General features: G+C 36.3%; 1 protein-coding gene across 9 annotated transcripts in view; it reads right to left on the reverse strand.

Moving 5' to 3' along the window:
• The window catches only part of UHMK1 (U2AF homology motif kinase 1), a 105,725-nt gene that overhangs the window by 69,165 nt on the left and 12,265 nt on the right, over positions 1 to 24,295 (reverse strand). For 7 of the 9 annotated variants that reach the window (XM_082465716.1, XM_082465713.1, XM_082465712.1 and 4 more), the window contains exon 7: positions 22,534 to 22,622. In XM_082465716.1, the coding sequence (XP_082321842.1) occupies positions 22,534 to 22,622 (89 nt within the window). Of the gene's footprint in view, positions 1 to 11,958; positions 19,102 to 19,134; positions 19,847 to 22,533; positions 22,623 to 24,295 lie in introns of those variants that run through there. The other 2 variants (XM_082465709.1, XM_082465710.1) reach the window with 2 other exon arrangements.

Genomic DNA, 24,295 nt, shown 5'->3' on the forward strand with positions numbered 1-24,295 from the left:
AAAATTAGCAAACTGAATCCAACAACATACAAAAAAGATCATACACCACGATCAAGCTGGCTTCATCCCAGGGTCACAAGTATGGTTCAACATACGCAAATCAATCAATGTGATACACCACATCAACAAAAGAAAAGACACACCACATGATCATTGCAATAGATGCAGAAAGACATTTGATAAAAATTCAGCATCCATTCATGATAAAAACTCTTACCAAAGTGGGTATAGAGGGAACGTACCTCAACATAATAAAAGCTATTTATGACAAAGCCACTGTCAACATAATACTAAGAGGTGAAAAGTTGAAAGCCTTCCCGCTAAAATCTGGAACAAAACAAGGATGCCCACTCTCTATTTAACACAGTATTGGTCCTAGCCACAGCAATCAGACAAGAAAAAGAAATAAAAGGTATCCAAATTGGAAGAGAAGAGGTAAAACTGCCATTATATGCAGATGACATGATACTATATAGAGAAAACCCTGAAGGCTGCACACAAAAACTATTTGAACTGATAAATATATTCAACAAGGTAGCAGGATACAAGATTAACATACAGAAATCCGTTGCATTTCTTTACAATAACAATATCAGAAAGAGAAAGTAAAAACAAAAACAAAAATCCCTTTTAAAATTGCATCCAAAAAACTAGTTAGGAATAAACCTGACCAAAGAGGTGAAAGAACTATATGCTGAGAACTATAAAATATTAATAAAGGAAATTGAAGATGATTCAAAGAAATGGAAAGATATCCCACTCTCTTGGATAGGAAGAATTAACATTGTTAAAATGGCCATACTACCCAAAGCAATCTACAGATTTAATGCAATCCCTATCAAATTAACCAGACATTTTCTGGTTAATTAACTAGAACAAATAATCCTAAATTTAGATGGAACCATAAAAGACCCAGAATTGCCAAAGCAGTCCTGAGGATAAAGAACAAAGCTGGAGGCATAACCCTCCCGGACTTCAGACAATACCACAAAGCTACAGTAATCAAAACAGTGCGGTACTGGCATAAAAACAGACACATGGATCAATGGAACAGAATAGAGAGCCCATAAATAAACCCACATGCCTACAGTCAATTAATCTTCAACAAAGGAGGTAAGAATATACAATGGAGAAAAGACAGTCTCTTCAGCAAGTGGTGTTGGGAAAGCTGAACAGCCACACGTAAATCAATGAAGTTAGAACACACCCTCATACCATACACGAAATAAACTCAAATGGCTTGACTTAAATATAAGACATGACACCACAAAACTCCTAGAAGTGGACATAGGCAAAACATTCTCTGACATAGATCATATCAATGATTTCTTAGGTCAGTCTCCCAAGGCAATAGAAATAAAAGCAAAAACAAACAAATGGGACCTAACCAAACTAATGAGCTTTTGCACAGCAAAGGAAACCATATGCAAAATGAAAAGACAACCTACTGACTGGGAGAAGATATTTACAAACGCAACTGACAAGGGCTTAATTTCCAAAATATACAAACAGCTCATACAACTCAATAACAACAACAACAAAAAATCCAATCAAAAAACGGGCAGAAGACCTAAACAGACATTTCTCCAAAGAAGACATACAGATAGCCAATAGGCACATGAAAAGATGTTCAACATCACTAATTACTAGAGAAATACAAATCAAAAATACAATGAGGTACCACCTCACACCAGTCAGAATGGTCATCATTAAAAAGTCTACAAATAGAAGATGGCGGTGTGGGAAGATAAGAGTTAGCATCTCCCCACAACTAGGGTGCCTGCCTGCCACTGGTGGGAGACTCTGACCCCCAAGGAGATGGGAGGAACCCCAGAGTGAACTGGTAGGATGTAGGACCAAGGGGGGAGGAGAAGTGGAGGCCAGACAAGATAGCACCCCTGAGGCCAGGGAGATCAAGAGAGGCAGGTGGGAGGGACTCTCTGGGAAGAGCAGGAGAGGAGTGGAGGGCGATCTCCTGGCCCACTCGGGCCGGGGAACTTGCTGAGATCCCAAGCTGGTTGCCCTGCCTCCAAAGCCCCATCAAGGCCACGTGGGTTCTGGGGGCATAGGAGGGAGGCCAGGGGAGATCAGGAGTGGTAGGCAGGAGGGGACACCCAGGAGGGGCGGGAGAAGAGTGGAGGGTGACTGCCCCGCCCACTCAGGCCTGGGGAGCCTACTGAGGTCCCAGGCTGATCCCCCCCCTCCAAAGCCCCCTCCAGGCTGCATGGGTCCTTGGGGGCACAGTAGGGAGGCCGGGGGGGCAGGTGGTGGATCAGGAGAGGCAGGCGGAAGGGGTCCTCAGGAAGGAGCAGGAGATGAGCGGAGGGCGATTGTCCCACCCACTGGGGCCCAGAGAGCCTGCTGAGCTCCCAGGCAGATGCCCTGCCCTCCAAAGCCCCCTCTAGGCCATGTGGGTCCTTGGGGGCATAGGAGGGAGGCCAGGGAGATCAGGAGAGGCAGGCAGGAGGGGCCCTCCCAGACCGACCCCAGACCAGAGGAGCAGGAGAGGAGGGCATTTGCCCCACCCACTTAAGCCCAGGAAGCCTGCTGGGCTCCCTGGTGAGGTACCCTGCTCTCTGAAACCAGGGGTGGGGGGCACACCTGGGCCCCTTATGTTCCTTGAGCCTAAGCCCCACCCCCCACAGCCCCCAGGGCCTTTTCCAGACCTGTGGGTCCTGACCATTGGCCCCACCCACCAACCAAACCTTGCCCTTGCTTAGGCCCCACCCTCCACAGCCAAGGCCTCCCCCCCCACCCTTTTTTTTTTTTCATTTTCCCTCCTGCTCCTTTTTATAATTGTGTTACTGATGTACCTTCTGGTTGTTAATTCATCTATATTTTTATTTTTACATTCTTTCTAATATATCTGTTAGTTTGCTAGTCTAATTTTATTTTTTACTTCGTTATTGTTCTCTTTTTTTCTTTTTTGCTACCCCACGCGGCTTGCAGGATCTTGATTCACGAGCCTGGGGTCGGGCGGAAGTTCCTGCAATGGGAGCTCTGAGTCCGAACCACTGGACTAGCAGAGAAACTCAGACCCCAGGGAATATTCATTGGAGTGAGGTCTCACAGAGTTCCTCATCTCAGCACCAAGACCCAGCTCTACCCAATAGCCTACAAACTCCAGTGTTGGAAGCCTCAGGCCAAAAAACCAGTAAAACAGGAACACAATCCCACTCATAAAAAGAAAAAAAAATATGTCACAGATGAAGGAGCAAGGTAAAAATCTACAAGACCAAATAATGAAGAGGAAATAGCAATCTACCAGAAAAAGAATTCAGACTAATGATAGTAAAGATGATCCAGAATATCGGAAATAGAAAGGAAGCACGGATTGAGAAAATACAAGAAATGTTTAACAAAGATCTAGAAGAACTAAAGAACAAACAAACAGAGATGAACAACACAATAACTGAAATGAAAAATACACTAGAAGGAATCAATAACAGAATAATGGAGGCAGAAGAATGAATAAGTGAGCTGGAAGACAAAATGGTGGAAATAACTGCTGAGGAGCAGAATAAAGATAAAAGAATGAAAAGAATTGAAGACAATCTCAGAGACTTCTGGGATAACACTAAATGCACCAACATTTGAATTATAGGGATCCCAGAAGAAGAAGAGAAAAATAAAGGTTCTGAGAAAATATTTGAAGATATTATAGTGGAAAATTTCCCTAACATGGGAAAGGAAAGAGTTACCCAAGTCCAGGAAGCACAGAGAGTCCCATACAGGATAAACCCTAGGAAAAACACACCAAGACATGTATTAATCAAACTAACAGAAATTAAATTCAAAGAAAAACATATTAAAAGCAGCAAGGGAAAAAAAAAATACAAAGGAATCCCCATAAGGTTATCAGCTGATTTTTCAGCGGAAGCTCTGCAGGCCAGAAAGGAGTGGCAGGATATGCTTAAAGTGATGAAAGAGAAAAACCTACAACCAAGATTACTCTACCTGGCAAGGATCTCATTCAGATTCAATGGAGAAGTCAAAAGCTTTTCAGACAAACAAAAGCTAAAAGAATTCAGCATTACCAAACCAGCTTTACAACAAATGCTAAAGAAACTTCTCTAAGCAGGAAACACAAGAGAAGAAAAAGACCCACAAAAACAAACCCAAAACAATTAAGAAAATGGTAATAGGAATACACATATCGATAATAACCTTGAATGTAAATGGATTAAATGCCCCAACCAAAAGACAAAGACTGGCTGAATGGATACAAAAACAAGACCCATATATATGCTGTCTAAAAGAGACCCACTTCAGACCTAGGGACACATACAGACTGAAAGTGAAGGGATGGAAAAAGATATTCCATGCAAATGGAAATCAAAAGAAAGCTGGAGTAGCAATACATATATTAGATAAAATAGACTTTAAAATAAAGACTGTTACAAGAGATAAGGAGGGACACTACATAATGATCAAAGGATCAATCCAAGAAGAAGATATAACAGGTATAAATATATATGCACCCAACATAGGAGCACCTCAATACATAAGGCAAATGCTAACAACCATGAATGGAGAAATCGACAGTAACACAATAATAGTAGGGGACTTTAACACCCCACTCACACCAATGGAAAGATCATCCAAAAAGAAAATAAATAAGGAAACACAAGCTTTAAATGACACAATAGACCAGATAGATCTAACTGATATTTACAGAACTTTCCACCCAAAAGTGGCAGAATACACTTTCTTTTCAAGTGCACATGGAACATTTTCCAGGATAGATCACATCTTGGGTCACAAATCAAGCCTTGGAAAATTTAAGAAAACTGAAATCATATCAAGCATCTTTTCTGACCACAACGTTATGAGATCAGAAATCAATTAAAGGAAAAAAACTATAAAAAACACAAATACATGGAGGCGAAACAGTGTGCTACTAAATAACCAAGAGATCACTGAAGAAATCAAAGAATAAAGAAATACGTAGAAACAAATGACAATGAAAACACGACGACCCAAAACCTATGGGACGCAGCAAAAGCAGTTCTAAGAGGGAAGTCTATAGCAATTCGATCTCACTTCAAGAAACAAGAAAAATCTCAAATAAACAATCTAACCCTACACTTAAAACAACTAAAGAAGAGCAAAGAAAACCCAAAACCCTTCAGTAGAAGGAAAGAAATCATAAATATCAGAGCAGAAATAAATGAAATAGAAATGAAGAAAACAATACCAAAGATCAATAAAACTAAAAGCTGGCTCTTTGAGAAGATAAACAAAATTCATAAACCCTTAGCCAGACTAATCAAGAAAAAAAGGGAGAAGACTCAAATCAATATAATCAGAAATGAAAAAGGAGAAATCACAACTGACACTGCAGAAATACAAAGGATTATAAGAGACTACTACAAACAACTATAGGCCAATAAAATGGACAACCACGAAGAAATGGACAAATTCTTGGAAAGGTACAATTTTCCAAGACTGAACCAGGAAGAATCAGAAAATATAAACAGACCTATCACAAGTAATGAAATTGAAGCCATAATTTAAAATCTTCCAACAAACAAAAGTCCAGGACCAGATGGCTTCACAGGCAAATTCTATCAGACATTTAGAGAAGAGTTAACACCGATCCTTCTCAAACTCCTCCAAAAAACTGCAGAGGGAGAAACACTCTCAAACTCATTCTACGAAGCCACCATCACCCTGATACCAAAACCATAAACAGATATGACGAAATAGAAAATTATAGACCAATATCACTGGTGAACATAGATGCAAAAATCCTGAACAGAATACTAGCAAACAGAATCCAACAGCACATTAAAAGGATCATACACCATGATCAAGTGGGATTTATCCCAGGGATGCAAGAATTCTTCAATACACGCAAATCAATCAGTGTGATACACCACATTAACAAATTAAGGAATAAAAACCATATGATCATCTCAATAGATGCAGAAAAAGCTTTTGACAAAATTCAACACCCATTTATGATAAAAACTCTCCAGAAAATGGGCATAGAGGGAACCTAGCTCAACATAATAAAGGCCATATATGACGAACCCACAGCAAACATCAAACTCACTGGCGAAAAACTGAAAGCATTTCCACTAGGATCAGGAACAAGACAAGGATGTCCACTCTCGCCACTCTTATTCAACACAGTTTTGGAAGTCCTAGCCACGGCAATCAGAGAAGAAAAAGAAATAAAAGGAATACAAATTGGAAAAGAAGTAAAACTGTCACTATTTGCTGATGACATGATACTATACATAGAAAATCCTAAAGATGCCACTAGAAAACTACTACAACTAATCAATGAATTTGGTAAAGTTGCAGGATACAAAATTAATGCACAGAAATCTCTGGCATTCCTATACACCAACAATGAAAAATCAGAAAGAGAAATTAAGGAAACACTCCCATTTACCATTTCAACAAAAAGAATAAAATACCTAGGAATAAACCTGCCTAAGGAGGCAAAAGACTTGTACTCAGAAAACTATAAAACACTGATGAAAGAAATCAAAGATGACATAAACAGATGGAGAAATATACCATGTTCTTGGATTGGAAGAATCAATATTGTGAAAATGACTATACTGCCCAAAGCAATCTACAGATTCAGTGCAATCCCTATCAAACTACCAATGGTATTCTTCACAGAATTAGAACAAAAAAATCTTACAATTCGTATGGAAACACAAAAGACCCCGAATAGCCAAAGCAATCTTGAGAAGGAAAAATGGAGTTGGAGGAATCAGGCTCCCCAACTTCAAACTATACCACAAAGCTACAGTAATCGAGACAGTATCGTACTGGCACAAAAACAGAAATATTAATCAATGGTACAGGATAGAATGCCCAGAGATAAACCCATGCACATATGGGCACCTAATTTACAACAAAGGAGGCAAGAACATACAATGGAGAAAAGACAGCCTCTTCAGTAAGTGGTGCTGGGAAAACTGGACTGCTACATCTAAAAGAATGAAATCAGAACACTCCTTAACACCATATACAAAAATAAACTCAAAATGGATTAAAGACTTAAATGTAAGACCAGACACTATAAAACTTTTAGAGGAAAACATAGGAAAAACACTCTTTGACATAAACCACAGCAAGATCTTTTTTGACCCACCTCCTAGAGTAATGGAAATAAAAAGAAAAATAAATGGGACCTAATGAAACTTAAAAGCTTTTGCACAACAAAGGAAACTATAAACAAGACGAAAAGACAACCCTCAGAATGAGAGAAAATATCTGCAAACAAAGCAACAGACAGGGTATAAATCTCCAACATATACAAACAGCTCATGGAGCTCAATATCAGAAAAACAAACAATCCAGTTAAACAGCAGGTGGAAGACCTAAATAGACATTTCACCAAGGAAGACATACAGATGGCCAAGAGGCACATGAAAAGATGCTCAACATCACTAATTATTAGAGAAATGCAAATCAAAACTACAATGAGGTTATCACCTCACACAGGTCACAATGGCCATCATCAAAAAATCTACAAACAATAAATGCTGGAGAGGGTGTGGAGAAAAGGGAACCCTCTTGCACTGTTGGTGGGAATGTAAATTGATACAACGACTATGGAAAACAGTATGGAGGTTCCTTAAAAAACTAAAAATAGAACTATCATATGACCCAGCAATCTCACTACTGGGCATATATCCTGAGAAAAACATAATTCAAAGCCACAATATTCATTGTAGCACTATTTACAATAGCCAGGACATGGAAGCAACCTAAATGTCCAAGGACAGATGAATGGATAAAGAAAATGTGGCACATATATACAATGGAATATTACTCAGCCATAAAAAGAAACGAAATTGAGTTATTTGTAGTGAGGTGGATGGACCCAGAGTCTGTCATACAGAGTGAAGTAAGTCAGAAAGAGAAAAACAACTACCATATGCTAACACATATATATGGAATCTAAAAAAACAAAAATGCTACTGATACACCTAGTTGCAGGGCAGGGATAAAGAGGTAGACATAGAGAATGGACTTGATGACGTGGGGTGGGAGGGCAAAGCTGGGGCGAACTGAGAGTAGCATCGACGTATATACACTACCAAATGTAAAAGAGTTGGCTGGTGGGAAGCAGCAGCACAGCACAGGGAGATCGGCTTGGTGCTTTGCGATGACCTAGAGGGGTGGGACAGGGAGGATGGGAGGGAGGCTCAAGAGGGAGGGGACATGGGGACATGGGTATGTATACGGCTGATTCACTTTGTTGTGCAACAGAAACTAACACAGTATTGTGAAGCAATTATACTCCAATGAAGATGTATTAAAAAAATAAAAGTCTACAAATAATAAATACTGGAGAGGGTGTGGAGAATAGGGAACTCTCCTACAGCGCTGGTGGGACTGTAAATTGGTGCAGCCACTGTGGAAAACAGTATGTAGGTTCCTTAAAAAACTAAAAATAGAGTTGCCATATGATCCAGCAATCCCACTCCTGGACATATATCCAGACAAAACTATAATTCAGAAAGATACATGGTCTCCAATGTTCATAGCAGTACTATTCACAGTAGCCAACACATGGAAGCAACTTAAATGTCCATCAACAGATGAATGGATAAAGAAGATGTGGTATGTATACACAATGGAATATTACTCATCCATAAAAAGAATGAAATAATGCCATTTGCAGCAACATGGATGGACCTAGAGATTATCACACTAAGTGAAGTCAGTCAAAGAAAGACAAATATCGTATGATATCACTTATATGTGGAATCTAAAATATGGCACAAATGAACTTAGTTATGAAACAGAAACAGACTCACAGATATAGAAAACAAACTTACGTTTACCAAAGGGTAAAAGGGGTGGGGGAGGGATAAATTAGGAGAAGGGGATTAGCAGATACAAACTACTATATATAAAATAGGTAAACAACAAGGTCCTACTGTATAGCACAGGGAACTATATTCAATATCCTGTAATAAACCATAATGGAAAATAATATGAAGAAAAAGAATATATATATATATATAACTGAATCACTTTGCTGTACACCAGAAACCAATACATTGTAAATCAACTATACTTCACAAAAAAATTTTTTAATGTGGCAAAATGTTAACAATAGGTGAATTTAGGTGAAAAGTATATTGGCATCAACTTATACTATCCTTCTAACTCTTTGTTTAAACAGGCTTCTGTTCAAGACTTCTCTAAAAAAATTGGGAAAATGTATGCAGCATATCCAACTTATTTAACCACAGAATATTTTCATCCTACCCTGCTCCCCAAAGCTTCTCTTAATATCATACAGCATGTTAGTGTTCCAAGGATATAGTCTGAGAAATACTGAGCTAAACACTAATAGACTCTTCTCTAAGTTCAACTGTTCAGTTCCTGCTTAACTAAACTTTGGCTTTCATTCTTAAAGATGAGCCTTTATATGCTTGATCCTTTCTCATAACAGTTTGTCTAAACATGCTCTAAAATGCAGGTTTGCCTTTTTAAACAAACAAAAAATATGGCATGGAAAATGGGCTTTTGGAAATGGTTTAGTAATTATGTGTTGCAAACTCTCTTGTGTTCTATCCTGTTTTATAAGTCAAGGATTCTTATTAAAAATTGCAGAATGGTGGAGAGAAGTACGAATTACAATGAAACACCTCATGCTTTTAAACTGGAAATTTGCTTTGCTTTTTAATATAATCATGCTAAGACTCAAGGATTTGGGTTTTTCAGATATACAGTTTTATGCAGTAGAAGGAAATGAAAAACCCAAATTCCTTAACTGAAAGACCACATACACTCTTTCACAAAAGTAATTTGCCATATCTTTAAAAAGTCCAAAGAAAGCTTACCCTTCCAAATTCAATTATGTGATTCATTGTCAATGTTATTATTCACGTGTCAATAGGTTAACATTTTATAACTGTTCCCTTTTGCTTTGTAATTTTAGTAGAAACTACCAAATTGTCATTCTTTGAAATATTGAAGTCATCCATAACCAACTGGCTGCCAGATTCTACAAACTCATTTTTCAAATCAACAAACATTTATTGGGCAATTACTGTAGTCCAGCATGGTGCTAGGTGCTAGGGATACAGATCAGAATATGGTGACCCAACGTCCTCAAGGAGTTCACTTTGGGCAAAACAAAATGGTAAGCCTAACCACATTGGAAATACATGTATACAAGTACGAAGTTGGCACAGAAGCATTAATGATATTTTGGGGGAGGTGGGAAGTTGGAGGTGGAGTTTAGGGAAGATAACCTGAGAAAGTGACAACTGAGCTGTTTTAAAAGATAAGCAGGATTTCATCACACAGGTAAGGTGGGGGGACAGAGAATTGAATGACGTTTTGATAAGAAGCTCAGATACAAGAAAAAGCATGACATTTGTAGAAAGATGGATAGTTTAGTACAGACGAAGCATAAAGTATAAACAAAGAGGAAATGCAGCAAGATTTGTAGGAGGAGCCAGATTGTGAAAAATCTTATATGCCAATCTGAGGGAATTAGATATTATTTTGAAGGCAAATGGGCAGGTAAAGAAATAGGAAATAATGTGAAGAATTTTTGAAGCGGGGAGTAGCATGATCAGGTTTATTTTTAAGAATGAAAACTGTCAGCATTGCGAAGCAGAGGCTGGGGGCATGAGACTAAAGATGAGGATCTTGTGAGAAGCTAGAGTAAGGAGGAGAGATCAAGGACTAAACTAAGTAGTATCAGAGGAAATGGAAAAGGGAAGATGGATCAGAGAGGAATTACTGGGTTGACTAGAAGGCAACCCAGCATAGTGGTGTTAAGAACATAATTTTAGAGCCAGACATTCATTTACCCACTATGTAACCACAGGAAGTAAGATCATCTAAATGTTCATTTTCCCAACCATAAAATGAAGTGAATACCAGTACCTTCCTCATAGGCTTGTGATTAAGGATTTAGTGTGGGGGGTAAAAAATGATAATGCACAAAAAGCATTTAGCACAGTGCCTGGCACAAAATAAGTGCTCAATTAGTTACTAGTTTTACTGCAACTATCAGGGAGAAGGAGGGATTGAGAATGATTCCCAAGTAGCTCAAATCTGGTCTAGCTTTTCAATCCTACAGCCCAAGTCCTTTGTTTAGACCAGTGCTTCTCAAAGTACGGTCTCCAGACCAGCAGCAACAGCATAATCTGAGAACTTGGTAGAAGTGCAAATTCTCAGACCCAGCAAGAACTACAGTTATAAACTTTAGAGGTGGGGGTCCCGCAATCTGTATTTTGACAAGCCCTCCCAGGTGATACTGTTATATGCTGACTGTGAGAATTACTGATTTAAACATTCATTTTCTCAACTCTGGGCTCTTAAAACAGTCTCTTAGGGTATCCCTCTAGGCAGTCTCTTTCCCTCGAATTCATCATACAGAACAGCCATAGACTTCCTGAAAAACATGCCACTCCTAGAGAGACCAGTATATGATTACCACCTCTAAGTCACAGGAAATGTTGGGCAAGTTTATTTAACCTATTTGGGCCTCAGTTATCATATGTAAAAGGGAACATTAAACATGACATAAACTATCTAAAATAGTACCATCACCTAGGAGGTGCTCCACAACTGATGGCTGAACCTACTATCTCACACTGTTGTCAGAAATTAAGTCACTTGATTAAAGTCATCCAACTTGATAAAAGAACCAAGATTAGAACACAAAGTCTCCCAACTATGAATTCTGGTTCTTTTCCTGAGATAAGGCTGATTCTACATTATCAAGAACATTTATTCCAAAATAAAAAATTCTGTTTCAGTATTGTCAGTTTGATGTACAATTTTCAAAGATGAAAAATCACGTTCTTTAGAAATGAATGAATGAAGCTACATGGAAATTTTTCATTGGTAGCTCTCAGTAAAAATTAAATCATAAAATAAGTATACTTACCTGTTATCTAAACTTGAATATTTATACAGAAAATACAGAAATATTTGAAATAAAAAAGCAATTCCTTTATTTTTAAGCTTTATTTTATCACCCTTATCAAACAAACACACATCAGAAAGCATATCAACAGTGCATCTTATGGTAAGTCAGTTTACAACAAAACTGAACAAGGCAATTGTGTTTACAGATAAAGTTTTCAGCAAAAAACCATATGCAGTACAATTAATTGAAACGCAGTGTCCATATTTTTTAGGTATATAGGAAAGTGGAAAATAAAAGTTCTTTACTACTCAGCAAGAAAAAACAGGTTTAAAAGACTTGAAATCAGAAATATAGGGATTTGAGAAAAGAACTTCTTGGTACTGATACACATCTACATTTATAGTCCCACTTAGTTATTAAAAAAAAAAAATCACAAAATAATAAGACATCACCAAGAACAGAGAACCATAGTGCCAAGAAATGCCAAGACAAATACGCTACTGAAACAACTGGTAGAAATGTTACAGACAACTATTCACTATGTACTGTAATATTCTTGTAGTTCTGAGGTGAAGGTAAACCAACAGGAGAGAATACTCCTTATAACTGGCTTTGGTTTAAGTGATCGTTCACATTTTTTCTAACCATACCTTCTAATCAAAAACATAGCAATTACATGTTATTGAGGGAAAATAGTAGTAGGTTTTAATATTCACAACCTGCCACTCCAGTGCTGATATGGGAAGCCATAAACTGTTAAAAATCTATTAATCATAACTGGATTTCAAAGAGTGACCAAAAGATAACAAAGATGGAGCCCTTTGGGGGAAAAATAATCCCTTCTACCCCAGATCTGCCACTGTTAAGAGGATATAAAGGAATGTTAAATTACTGAAGATTTTTTTTCAAAAAAATTAAGAATGAAGGAGTTAAATCCTGCTGGAAAAAGATATGACAGCTTTACACTCTGCAAAGTAAATATTCTACAGAGATGCAGCTTAACTTTTTTTTTATTATAATAAACACTTACTTCATAAGGTGCTATAACACTGCAGCTAGTGCATACTAATGCCACCCACTGTACCCACTGTGCAAAGGGAAATAAGGAGATGGCTAATCCCGTTTCTTTCTGATCCTTGATTTGCATAAGTGTTGATGTATACCAAATACACAAAAGATGGAGTTTAACTTAAATATTTATTTTTAAAAATTAGACCAAACTGAATATGGATATTTAGTCTGATCTCATACACTCTTAAAATAATTTTCTGGGGAAACAGTGATGAGGAATGTGTAGAAATGGCAACGTTTCTATGTTACAGGTACCAAACCTGGATTTTTAAAAATAAATATCATTTTTAGGTCATAAACTATATGAACAATTAATAACACCAATAAGGAAGCTATTTTCTTCCCCTCATCTCTCTATTTTTATTACTTATCCTTCTCTTCTTTACTCTTAAATTTGGCAGATTTCTGACAACTCGTGCTAATAAAATAATACAGCTATAGATAATTCAAATAACTGAAAAGATTTTTGAGTCCATAAACGCATGATTTTGGATGTGTGATTTAGAACACCTCACTACATTTGCTTTTACACACTCACTGTCCTGACATCATGAATACTATTAAGGAGAGAGCTTAGGAGGGGAAGGCAATTCCAACCTGGGATAGAAGTGACTATGAATAATTCTCTTGCTGACAATCAAGAGTTTATGATAACGAATAGCTCTGATGTTTACATAAGGGTTTCCCAAAAAGGAACAAAAATTTTGACAATTCCAGTTTTGGGGTTTTTTTCTTCAGAATGTGACTTATTTTCATTATACAAAGTAGTATAACAAAAGAAGCTCTTTTCTGAACAACACAACAAGGATCAATGGTCATATAAGGCAAAATAAGACACAAAGCTTCTCTTTGCTTTTAAATTAAAATACCACAAAGCTAGGTGATAAAACATACATGACTTTCAAAAAAAAAATCAGTTTTCTTTAGGATATTGTGACAGCTACTCTATGTAGTGGGAAGTAACACTCAGGCAATCATTTGATAAATTTCCCATGAATTCCAGCATTTATGGTGTCACAAACATAACTGCCATGATTATGACAACTCTCTGAAAAGCACAAATAAAGCAAATAAAACATTAATCCTTCTAAACAGTATAAGGGACAACAAAAGTGCTGACTTGTAGGAAAATGAATAAAAACTTCATATCAGGAAAACAAAGATTGTGTAAACTATATATCTTATATCCTGAAGATCACCTTCATGACCACCTATAAAATAAACAATTTCCTAAATGCTCTCTGGTTTATAGATATTTCTTTTACAGCCCATTTCTCCTATAAAATTGCAGCAAAAATAGTTAAAATTGTTTACCTTCTTAAATATCCATAAGTACTTGTCAATCACATGTCACTGTGTAAATCTATTGGTCATTCACTGTGTGAATTTAAAAAGCAGTGAAAGACACTGGAGAGGGGGAGGTGGCTAAGATAACAAACATGATATACCCTGTGGTGTCAGGTAGAGAAGAAGCTAACCTAAAACAAAACAAAATCTTTAAAATTTGGGGTACTTCAAAAACTAAAGCATCCATGTTCCTCTATAACTAAGAAAATATAACTTACCTAAATATACCATAAGAGGCTCAGATGAATTCCGTATCATAGAGATTCAACAGTCTTATATTCATTGAGAAAGCTAGAAAGTAATACTAACCTGAAAAGGCTAACATCTCAAAGTAAAGGTGATTTATTGAGCACCTTAAGAAGAAATGGAAATTCTTTTGAGCTAATTGTGACCAAAGGCTGGTCTGTATTGTGACCACACTTGACAAGAAATAAATAAATTTTATCAGAGCTAGAGTAATAAGATTTGAAGAAGGAACCTAATATTAAAAATGGAACTAGATCCAAGGAAGAATTTGATTCTGTCAGATAACTCTGGCTTTCCATTATATGTAATATTGGGGGAAAAAAATCAAATATGAATAGTTTTACACATATTAAAAAAAAGGCAAACCCAGGCAATTTTGGAGTTTTATATTAAGTGACTCAATCCAAAAGTTATTCCAAGGAAAAGGCAAAGGAGCAATAATTATCATCATTTGGGAAGCTTTCACCCAAATGAGTTTTAATATTTTCCAGGAAACACAAGGCACTTGCTTAAATCTTTGACTGTCTACACATCCACCAGACTAAAAGTCATGATGCAATTCCATCTGTACACTTATCTGAATAAAGCCACCTAGCACGTACCTTTGCATAAAAGTCCAGGTAAAACACGTGGTTACTGAGTGTCTCCCCCACTCCCTCACCCAGTAACTATGTTATTATAATTATCATCAGTTACTATGGTGCTGATTTTCATTAAGCTATAAAAAATAAAATGTCATGCTGCCAAGTATAACTAATAGTAGAAATTATATAAGATAGGCCTAATTTTATAAGGTCAGAATACAAGCCTAAAAAGATAATGATGCCAAAATGCCAGTTACCTGCATTTGAGCAGTAACTCAAGTGAGCCATGAAACAGCATCTGAGTATTGTACCTCTGACTGTAATTCATTCCATAAAGGTAACTGATTCCCTTACCAGGGTGAAAGCCCAGTGTACTAAGACAGAAACAAACCTTATGCTCATAGTTTCTTCAACTTCCTTTACATGGCAGCACTCTTTCGGGCAGCATTCCTTATAATAAATTTGCTCAAAGGTTAAAATATAAGTATAAGCAATATGAATCTAGAAGGCAATTAAATAAGAATTGAGAGATTTTTTAAAAAAGGTTAATTTAATATAGCTCAGCCCTCTTTATATAGCAGCTGGAATACCAAAAAGAAGGCAATACTTGTCTCAATGAAAACAAGGAGAAGGAATGAGTAAAACTATATTTATGGTTTTGTTCTAAAAGAAGCCTAGTATTGGCTCAAGGCAAAGCAGAGAGGGAATTTTTCTCTAAAGAGTTTCTACACTGATGGCCACAAAACAAGGAAGACATTCAGTAATAATAAATGCAATCTCTTATTCCAAGAGGCTCATTTTGTTACTCCTTTAAAATGCAGCAAATAGTTTCTTTTAGCAGTGCTATCTTTCACTGAGGTGTCCAACTCTACTTATTCTTCTCTAAATACAGCATTAAAGCTTTGAAAGTAGCCAAGTCGCCACCTCCTCCAAATATGTTTCCAAAGAACCAAAGATTTCCTAAAGATTTATCAATTTACATGCCTTTTTTGGGACAAAAATGTACCATGAAAATACCATGGAATAATAAAGAAGAAACTGGAAGGCAAGAGGGAAGGAAGCACAGATATTAATTTAGGGAAAGAAAAACTACCTGAGATAAAATTTTCCCAAAATGGTAGGGGTTAAGTGACATGAACCCTCACGTTTACCCTACCTCTCAAAAAGAAAACTTCTGTCTTTAAAACTTCAAGGAATCAAAATCTTTGTGTATATATTTCATCCTAAAGGATCATGAAAATTGCATCATTCAATATTTGGTTCAGGTTTAAAAAAGATAACAAGATTAAATTTCTTATAATATCAGAAGAGGGAGGGAGAATCTGCAAATGTCATCTTTGGTAGTAATGGGCTAAGAGCTATAAAATAATTTAAATCAAAGGAGGCACCTCCATTCAATTCTGTGGCTTAAATATAAAATATTTAATTCGATGCATGGTTACTTAGGCTCATCAATTATTCCCTCAGCTCCCTTAAAATCTAGTTAGCATCTTCTGTAATAAAATTCTACAGTGTTAAACACTACATACACGCATGAATACATCAGCAATAAGAAGACGATCAAAGAATGCTGTGAAATTCAGCATCAAGATGTTAGCAGCATACTGCAAAATTAAGCTTAGAAGCCTACCTGCAGTTTATTTGTAAGGATTTTTCTTTTTGGTGATAGTTGGGGGAGGGAGAATGAGAAAGGTATATGTGCTAACCTAGACTACTTGCCCTTAAAAAGAATTCATTTGCATTCTGTGTTCATCAGTATGTATGGAAAGACCTGGTGTTTTTAATCACCATGGAAGCTGCTACCATACAAACGTTTATGTTTTAGGAAAGCTTTGGTCTCCACAATAATCTCTTGAATTTTTATTTGAAACCAAACCAGCTAATCAACCTCTGAAAAGGCCATAATGAAAAATAATAGCTCTTCCTTCTAAGGGCACGTATTAGAAGGTTACTCTACAGTTCTCCCTTGGGTGCCACGCCACAGATCTTTTGGCAATTCATTATACCAAATTTGGCTTCATAACAAATATTAAGGAGAGTCCTGAATAATTAGGTAACTGTGAATAACTAAAATATCAAATGGTAACTGTCTCAACAGGGTAAAGTAATTCATCCTCTAAGACGTAAATTCTTAATTGGGCTCTCAATAACCTGCATGGCACACACAAGGAAAGACTATATGAGGAGGCTTCCAGCAGGGAAAGGTATAAAAGCTTTTTCCTTAGGAAAATAAATAAATAAATAAAATTTTCATTTAGTTAAGAAAACAAAAAATTCATAACCTGTATACTTTTCTTTTTTTGTATAATCAGTGCTTTATAAAGGTTTCCTAAGATTTAAACCTTTGAAGACAATCTACTGTAAAGTGGGAGGAATCCATAATTATAATTCCTAAAACCATGTAGTCAACCTGTGCCCGTGAACTCACGAATACTAGTTTCCTCTACTGGGGGACACGTTAGATTGCTATGAATCTTTTTAAGAATTCTTCATAAGTTTTTCTTCTTTTCTATTTCCACCTTATTATAGCTACACCTTTCTTAACTTCCTTGTAATCAGAAGTCAGATCACCTGACCACCTAGGATGCTTTCCTCTAATGTCTCTTCAGCTAAGGATAGAGATAAAGAATGGGGGAAGAGGAAAAGAAGGAGTGGGAGGGAGGTGAGAGAGAGAAAGAAGGAAAGAAAGAATCCTTGACTATGCGCCCTTTGCCTATTTTTTTTTTTCCTTTTCCCTTCACTGAACAACTAATTCTTTCTCTTTGACCCACGTCAATTTTCCATCATAGTAGACAGAACTCTATCTTGAGAAATTTTACAGTGATCCTAGAAGAGTCAGTTCAAAACAGATGAGCTAATGCAGGGTCTAAAGCAGACTGAAAGAAGGGGCGATTTATGTGTACCAAAACTTTTACAAGAGTTTTCTCACTTTAAGAGAGTTTCAATGTAACCCAGTTTAGACTTGTGTGTTCTGGGCCTCTCAGGAATGAACTATTTTCTCATTTCATTCTGTCAGACAGACCAACTCCCAAAAAACTTGTATCCTAAATCTTACAGATATTAAACAGGTAGGGAAGAGATGGGCATAGACTGTATTAACTCACAAGATTCACACTATAAAGAAAGCTACTCAAATTTTCTCTAATCTTTCACACCTGCACACTCACTCGAGCATACATACTGGACATAAAAATTGTGCAAGATCAAGCATTAGCTTTCTATTTTAAAAGCCTTAATTAAAAAAAAAATGTAGATAGGCTCACTGCAGTTTCTTTAAAGGAATATTCAGTACTACCGTACTCCTTTAAAAAAATTCATAACTCAGTGTTAAGAACACAGTAGGGAATTGCTGCTTAACAATTACTTAGCATTACTGAGAGCATCCAGTGCCAACTACAGATATCAATAAGGAAGACCCCTCTGACAACATAAAGGAATAATCTGTAAGTGATGTCACCAACTCTAACAAGTTTGTTAATAATATTCACTACAACATGATATTATTCATCCTCGCTTCATGATCACATGAAAGAGTTAATATCTTTTTAGGTTACATACTGAAGAGCAGCACTTGCCCTACTGCACAAAAAAAGGTTGCCCACATGGATGCTCTAAACCCCCTCAATGTATAGCTGAGAGGTCTTGTCCTACTCAGTGCCAAATGTTTGCAATGCAGTCACTGCTTGAGCAAGGGCTGCACATCGGTAGGATTGAATAAATATACAAAGTATTCCCTTAAAATGATAAGGGGGTACTTCTGCATTCAGATGTAGAATACAATAACCCAGGAAATAGAAGAGGAGAAACAGGAAATAGTCCTTAGGTTACTGATTAAAGCAAAGTTTGATACAGATATCCCCTCTTGTAGGCACTCAGTGGGTAAAATGTAGCCACAACAAACTTCCCATCAAACATCCTTCCAGTCAGTAATTTCTGAGCAGCTTTGGAATCACCAGCATTTGCATACTCAACAAAGACCTGTAAGGGGACAGAGAAAACAAAGTAACTTCATTTTTATCAAAATTGTTTTAGAACAGTGCTTTTCCAACTTTAATGTGTGTGTGTGTATACATATATGTGTGTGTGTGTGTGTGTGTATATATATATACACACACACACACACACATATATATGTATATATATATGAATCACTTGGGGACCTTGTTACAATGCAGATTCTACTTCAGCAGATCTAAGGTGGGGCCCGAGTCTCTGCATTTCTAAACAGACTTCCAGGTGATGCCAGTGCTGCTGGTCCATGGACCACATTTTTGAACAGCAAAGTTTAGAATACTTCCTTAGAACTCATTTCAATTCTGAAAAATTCCATCAAAACATACACCCTTTTGTCAAGTTCATAAAGGAGTGCTGAACAGTGCTAGACACTTGCTGAAGACAGGGCTGAACAGCCCAGAGAACAACGACATTTCGACAGTGTCTCAAAGAAGATTTGCAGAAGCCGCAACTATAGTGAGGAAGAGGTTTAAAACTAGGTAATTTCCTTTCCCATAGGTAAACGAAATAGCATAATAATTTATTAGTTCTTTTTGATGATCTAAAGCAAAAGTTACAGGGAGGTGACATGACTTGAAATGACTTGTCCTCAGTTACCCGTAAATATGTGAGCCAGGAAAAGAACTGCCTTCCCTCCTCGGTTGTATGCCTCATTTGTTACATCAATATTCTTCAAACTGAGGTGCGAGCATCCTAGGACACTCAGAGACTTTCAAAGTGGAAGCAAGAATAGACAGTTTTAAGGACATTAATTTCCAGATTCTTAACTTTCATTTGTACCTTTTCCTAAAACTGGATCTACCTAGAAGTTCAGGCAGGTTATCCCTTTTCATTTCCCCTTTCATAGGAGCCCTCTTCCCAGCTGACGAAGCAAAGTTATTACCAAAGGGCATAAAAACCTTCAGGGCATAAAAAGAAGCAATTTCAAATACAGTACTTTTTTTAATGGACTGTTTCTTCATTGATAAACAAAGCTCCATGCCCTGCCTATGACTGGTCACTCCCTGTCTCATGCAAATATTTCTGTTAAGGATGATGTGTGACATTAGACCTAGGATATTTTGGCCTGTGATGGGATTTTCTGAATTCATATTTACTGCAAAAGGGACAGGCAGAACTGATTTCATCTCTTCCATTCTATGACATTTTAAGCTATGCATTACTCTTGAACACAAAGTAGAGACCATCCAGTGCTAATAATTGATGCTCATTTTTTCACCTTAGATATACTTAGTATTTTATATCTCCTTTTCTTACCAAAATAAATGTGCTTAGCTGTAGTTTCAAGCAATATATACTTTTTCACTAAATACAAAAGGAAGATTAGATGATGTCCAGTGAGAAAAATGAAGCGCTTTCTGATTTTTTTAATTTGATTCATAATTACTCCAAAATCCATACACCAAAGTTCAATAAATGAGTAGACATGCACTTATAGAAGGAATACCAAGCTTTCTATAAGATTCCTTGCTTCATAGATAACCTATAATTTTACACATTACATCATTCTGAACTAAATAAAGAGGAAACATATTTTATAACTTACTATGTAATTAAATAATTATATTAGAGCTCTATCATTTTAATCTTGACTACTTTTTATAATTGTAAGATGCATCCCATAGTCTACTTCCCAGTATTTTTTTAATATTCCTTAAAAAAAATAACATGTTAATTTGAACTGAAATCGTCAAACTGGCTTTACCAACTAGGCAACAGACATTTTCAATAACCCAAGGAAGTTAAATCTGTGATTCTAAGAGTTTATCAAAAGTTGCTTTCACTCTCCAGTGAATGTCAGTAGAAGCTTCTTATTTCTTTTGGTGATAAAGCAAATGTCTTCTTGCTCATAAAGACTGATTTTTTTCATATCATCTTAAAGATGGATACTTCTCCCCTGAAAATACTCCCCCTGTTTCTCTATGCTGTGTTTCCCATTCTATTTTGACCACTCAGATTAATAACGAGTCAGATCACATTAGTCCTCAATTCAAAATCTTCCAATACCTTCCCTTCTCATTCAGAGTAAAAGCCAATGTTATCCCAAAGGCCTACAAGGCTCACTCTACTTGATCTGTCCCTTACACTCCCATACTTCCTTGATCTAATCTCCCACTACTCCCCATTTTTCTCTCTCTGCATAGCCACACTGACCTCCTCAAACCTACCAGGCATACTCAGGGCCTTGGAACTTGCTGTTCTCTTTGCTGGAATTCTCTTCCTTACCTCCTTCAAATTTTGACTCAAGTGTAATCCACTAGTCCTTCCTCACCTGCCTATTTAAAACTGCAATCCACCCTTTAAATCTCTTCTCCAATCTCTTTTTCCCCATAGCACTTTTCACTATATATTCTTTTGTGTTTTGATCACTGTTGTATCCCAGTGCCTAGAAAGTAACAGATGCTCAATAAATACTGGTTGAATAAATAAGCAGCAATGATGTATTCAGTATGTTCCTGACACTGAATGAGGTAAGTGCCGTTATTACTAGACTGGCAATAATAACTTTTCACTAAGACTAGGGTGAGATTTCTTTTGTTTTTTTTTTCAGTTGCCAAGAATTTTCATAATATTGAACCATGAAAAACAAAATCTACAACCAGAGGTGATTTCACCCACCAGGGGACACTTGGCACTGTCTAGAGACATTTTTGGTGTCACAACTGAGGAGGAGGGTGGAGGGAGGGCGTCTAGTGAGTAGAGGCCAGGGATGCTGCTAAACATCCTATAGTGTACATGACAGCTCCCCCAACAAAGAATTATCCAGCTCAGTGTCAGTGGTGCTGAGGTTGAGAAACACTCAGAGTAAAACAATATTCTGTTTTCTGAAAAATAAAAAAAAACTACAGATAAAAGAAAGATTTAATTTAGGATACAGAGTTTTCTTTAGAAACTGTGATCATAGTTTTAGCCTATACATTTTATAGATGAAAAAACTACGGTTCATCACAAAGCTAGTCAAGTTGAAACTGGAACTCAGCTTTCAGGATTCTCAGTCCAGTGTATTTTCCTTGTTTAAATTATCACTGATAATTCTATTACAATCAGAATCCAACCTAAATGGTTTCCTAACTGTACTTAATTAGAACAAAATTGGGCCAAGTATTTCTGTAGCTGACCCTGACCTAAATTAGCATATGATTCAGCTGGCCTGTATATAATGGCTCAAAAGTAGGTTAATATTTTAAAAAAACAAATTTTAACTGATAAAAAAGTACATGCATATTATAGAACTTTTGGAAAAAGTGAAAAGTACAAGAAAATAAAAACAGCCATAATGCAAAATTCATAATCCCCAGCAACATTCTGTGTACATCTTTCTACAAAATTAAAACATTTTGTACAGGATTTTAATAACCTCTGAATCATTCTGGAATTATGAAAATATTCACTTACTTGTCCTCTGCCAGGATTTTCTTTTGGAACAAGCAGAGACACCACTGGTCCATATTTTTGACACTCCTCTTTTACATCTTCTACAACATCTGGTTATTAATAAACACAACAGTAATCAGAGGTAATTAACGAGCATTCATTATTTTCATATTTTAAATTAAAGAATTCAGGAATCCATATCTAAGTAATGAGGTCATTTTCTATAACTTCTAAAATTAAGCTTAAGTTAAGAACAATATAAATTCAATGCATTTAATAATTTTCTTTTTATATTTTAATTTGTTTTGAATAGTTAATACATTCAAGTGATTCAAAATCCAAAAAACTAGTCTCCTTCCCACTTTCCAAAATGTCATTCTGTTCCTCTCCCTGAAGACAATAAACATTATCAGTTTCTTCTGTATCCTTCCGTAAATCTTATAAGCTTATACAAGCAAACATGATCATATATGCTTTAAGTAAAAAGTTCCAATCTTGTTTTTTTAAAATTAACATTACATTTTTAGATCTTTCAATATCATTACATGAAATTTTCTCATTTGTTTTTATGGCTGTGTAGTATTTCACTCTATACATGGTTGATAAATTCTCTAATGTGTCCTACTGCCGAATAATTAAACTATTCCCAAGCTTTTTGCCATTATAAATAATACTGTAATAGATAAACTTGTACATATCTCATTTCACTTGTGTATTTCTAAATTAACTTTCTAGAAATGGAATTGCTAGGTCAAAATTGATATGAATTTGTAATTGTTAGAGTTACCAATTTGCCTTTCATAAAGGTTCACCAATTTAAACTCTCTCCAGTGTTGTATGAGAATATGTTTTCCTGTACCTCACTCACAGGAGGGTTTTCATATATTTTCTTCACTGTCAATGTAATAGGTAACAAAGATATCATAATATGGTATTAACATTTCAATAAATGAGAATGAAATATGTGTGTGAGATACATTGTACATCCTTTCATATAAATTGTCTATTTGTATCCTCTACCCATAATCTACTGGCTTGAATTATAGGGGTTCTTTCTGTGATAAGAGCTGTAAATATTTTGTCTTTGGTGGTTTATGCAAGGTAAAATTTGTTGAATTAAAATTTTACCTCTACGGAGTTTTGTGCCAGACTAGTAAAAGGCCTTCCCCACTCCAAGAATATATATATTTTTAATCTCCCATGATTTTTTAGTTATATTGTTTTTCCTTTATTCTCTCCTTCCTGCCTGCTCTTCTTCCATCCTTCCTTCCTTCCCTCCTTTCTTTTTCTTTTTTCCCTGTTTTACCCTCTCCCTTACTTCTTTGTTTTGCTTTAAACTTTAACCTGTACATGATTTGCAATTTATTTTGGTCTAAAGTGGAAGGTTTGAATCTAACTTCTTCCCCACCACCATCAAGATTACAAGACAGCTGTCCTAACACTTATGATTTCTAGCAAGGCAAACTTACCTAAAACTAGTGTTATCTGAAGATGACCTTGCTAATTAGAACTAACAAGGCATTTAATGGTACTATATAGTCTGTTGCACTTTAGTTCACATAAGACTCTTAAACAGTAAGATTTAATAGCAACATTTAAACATTTCAATGCTCAGTGTATTTAGAAGTAGAAAAAAGGTGTTACATAGCAATATACACAGAAAAGAGTAGGTATAGTCTACCCTAACGTTTATTCAAGAAAGTCCAAGCTTGAGTTTTACAGCAATAAAAATTATTAGGAGGAGACAGAATTAAGTACAGTAGGTAGACAGACTTAAAGGACT

Source organism: Balaenoptera physalus (assembly GCF_965194825.1).
Source record: "Balaenoptera physalus genome assembly, chromosome: 1".
Lineage (NCBI taxonomy): Eukaryota > Metazoa > Chordata > Mammalia > Artiodactyla > Balaenopteridae > Balaenoptera > Balaenoptera physalus.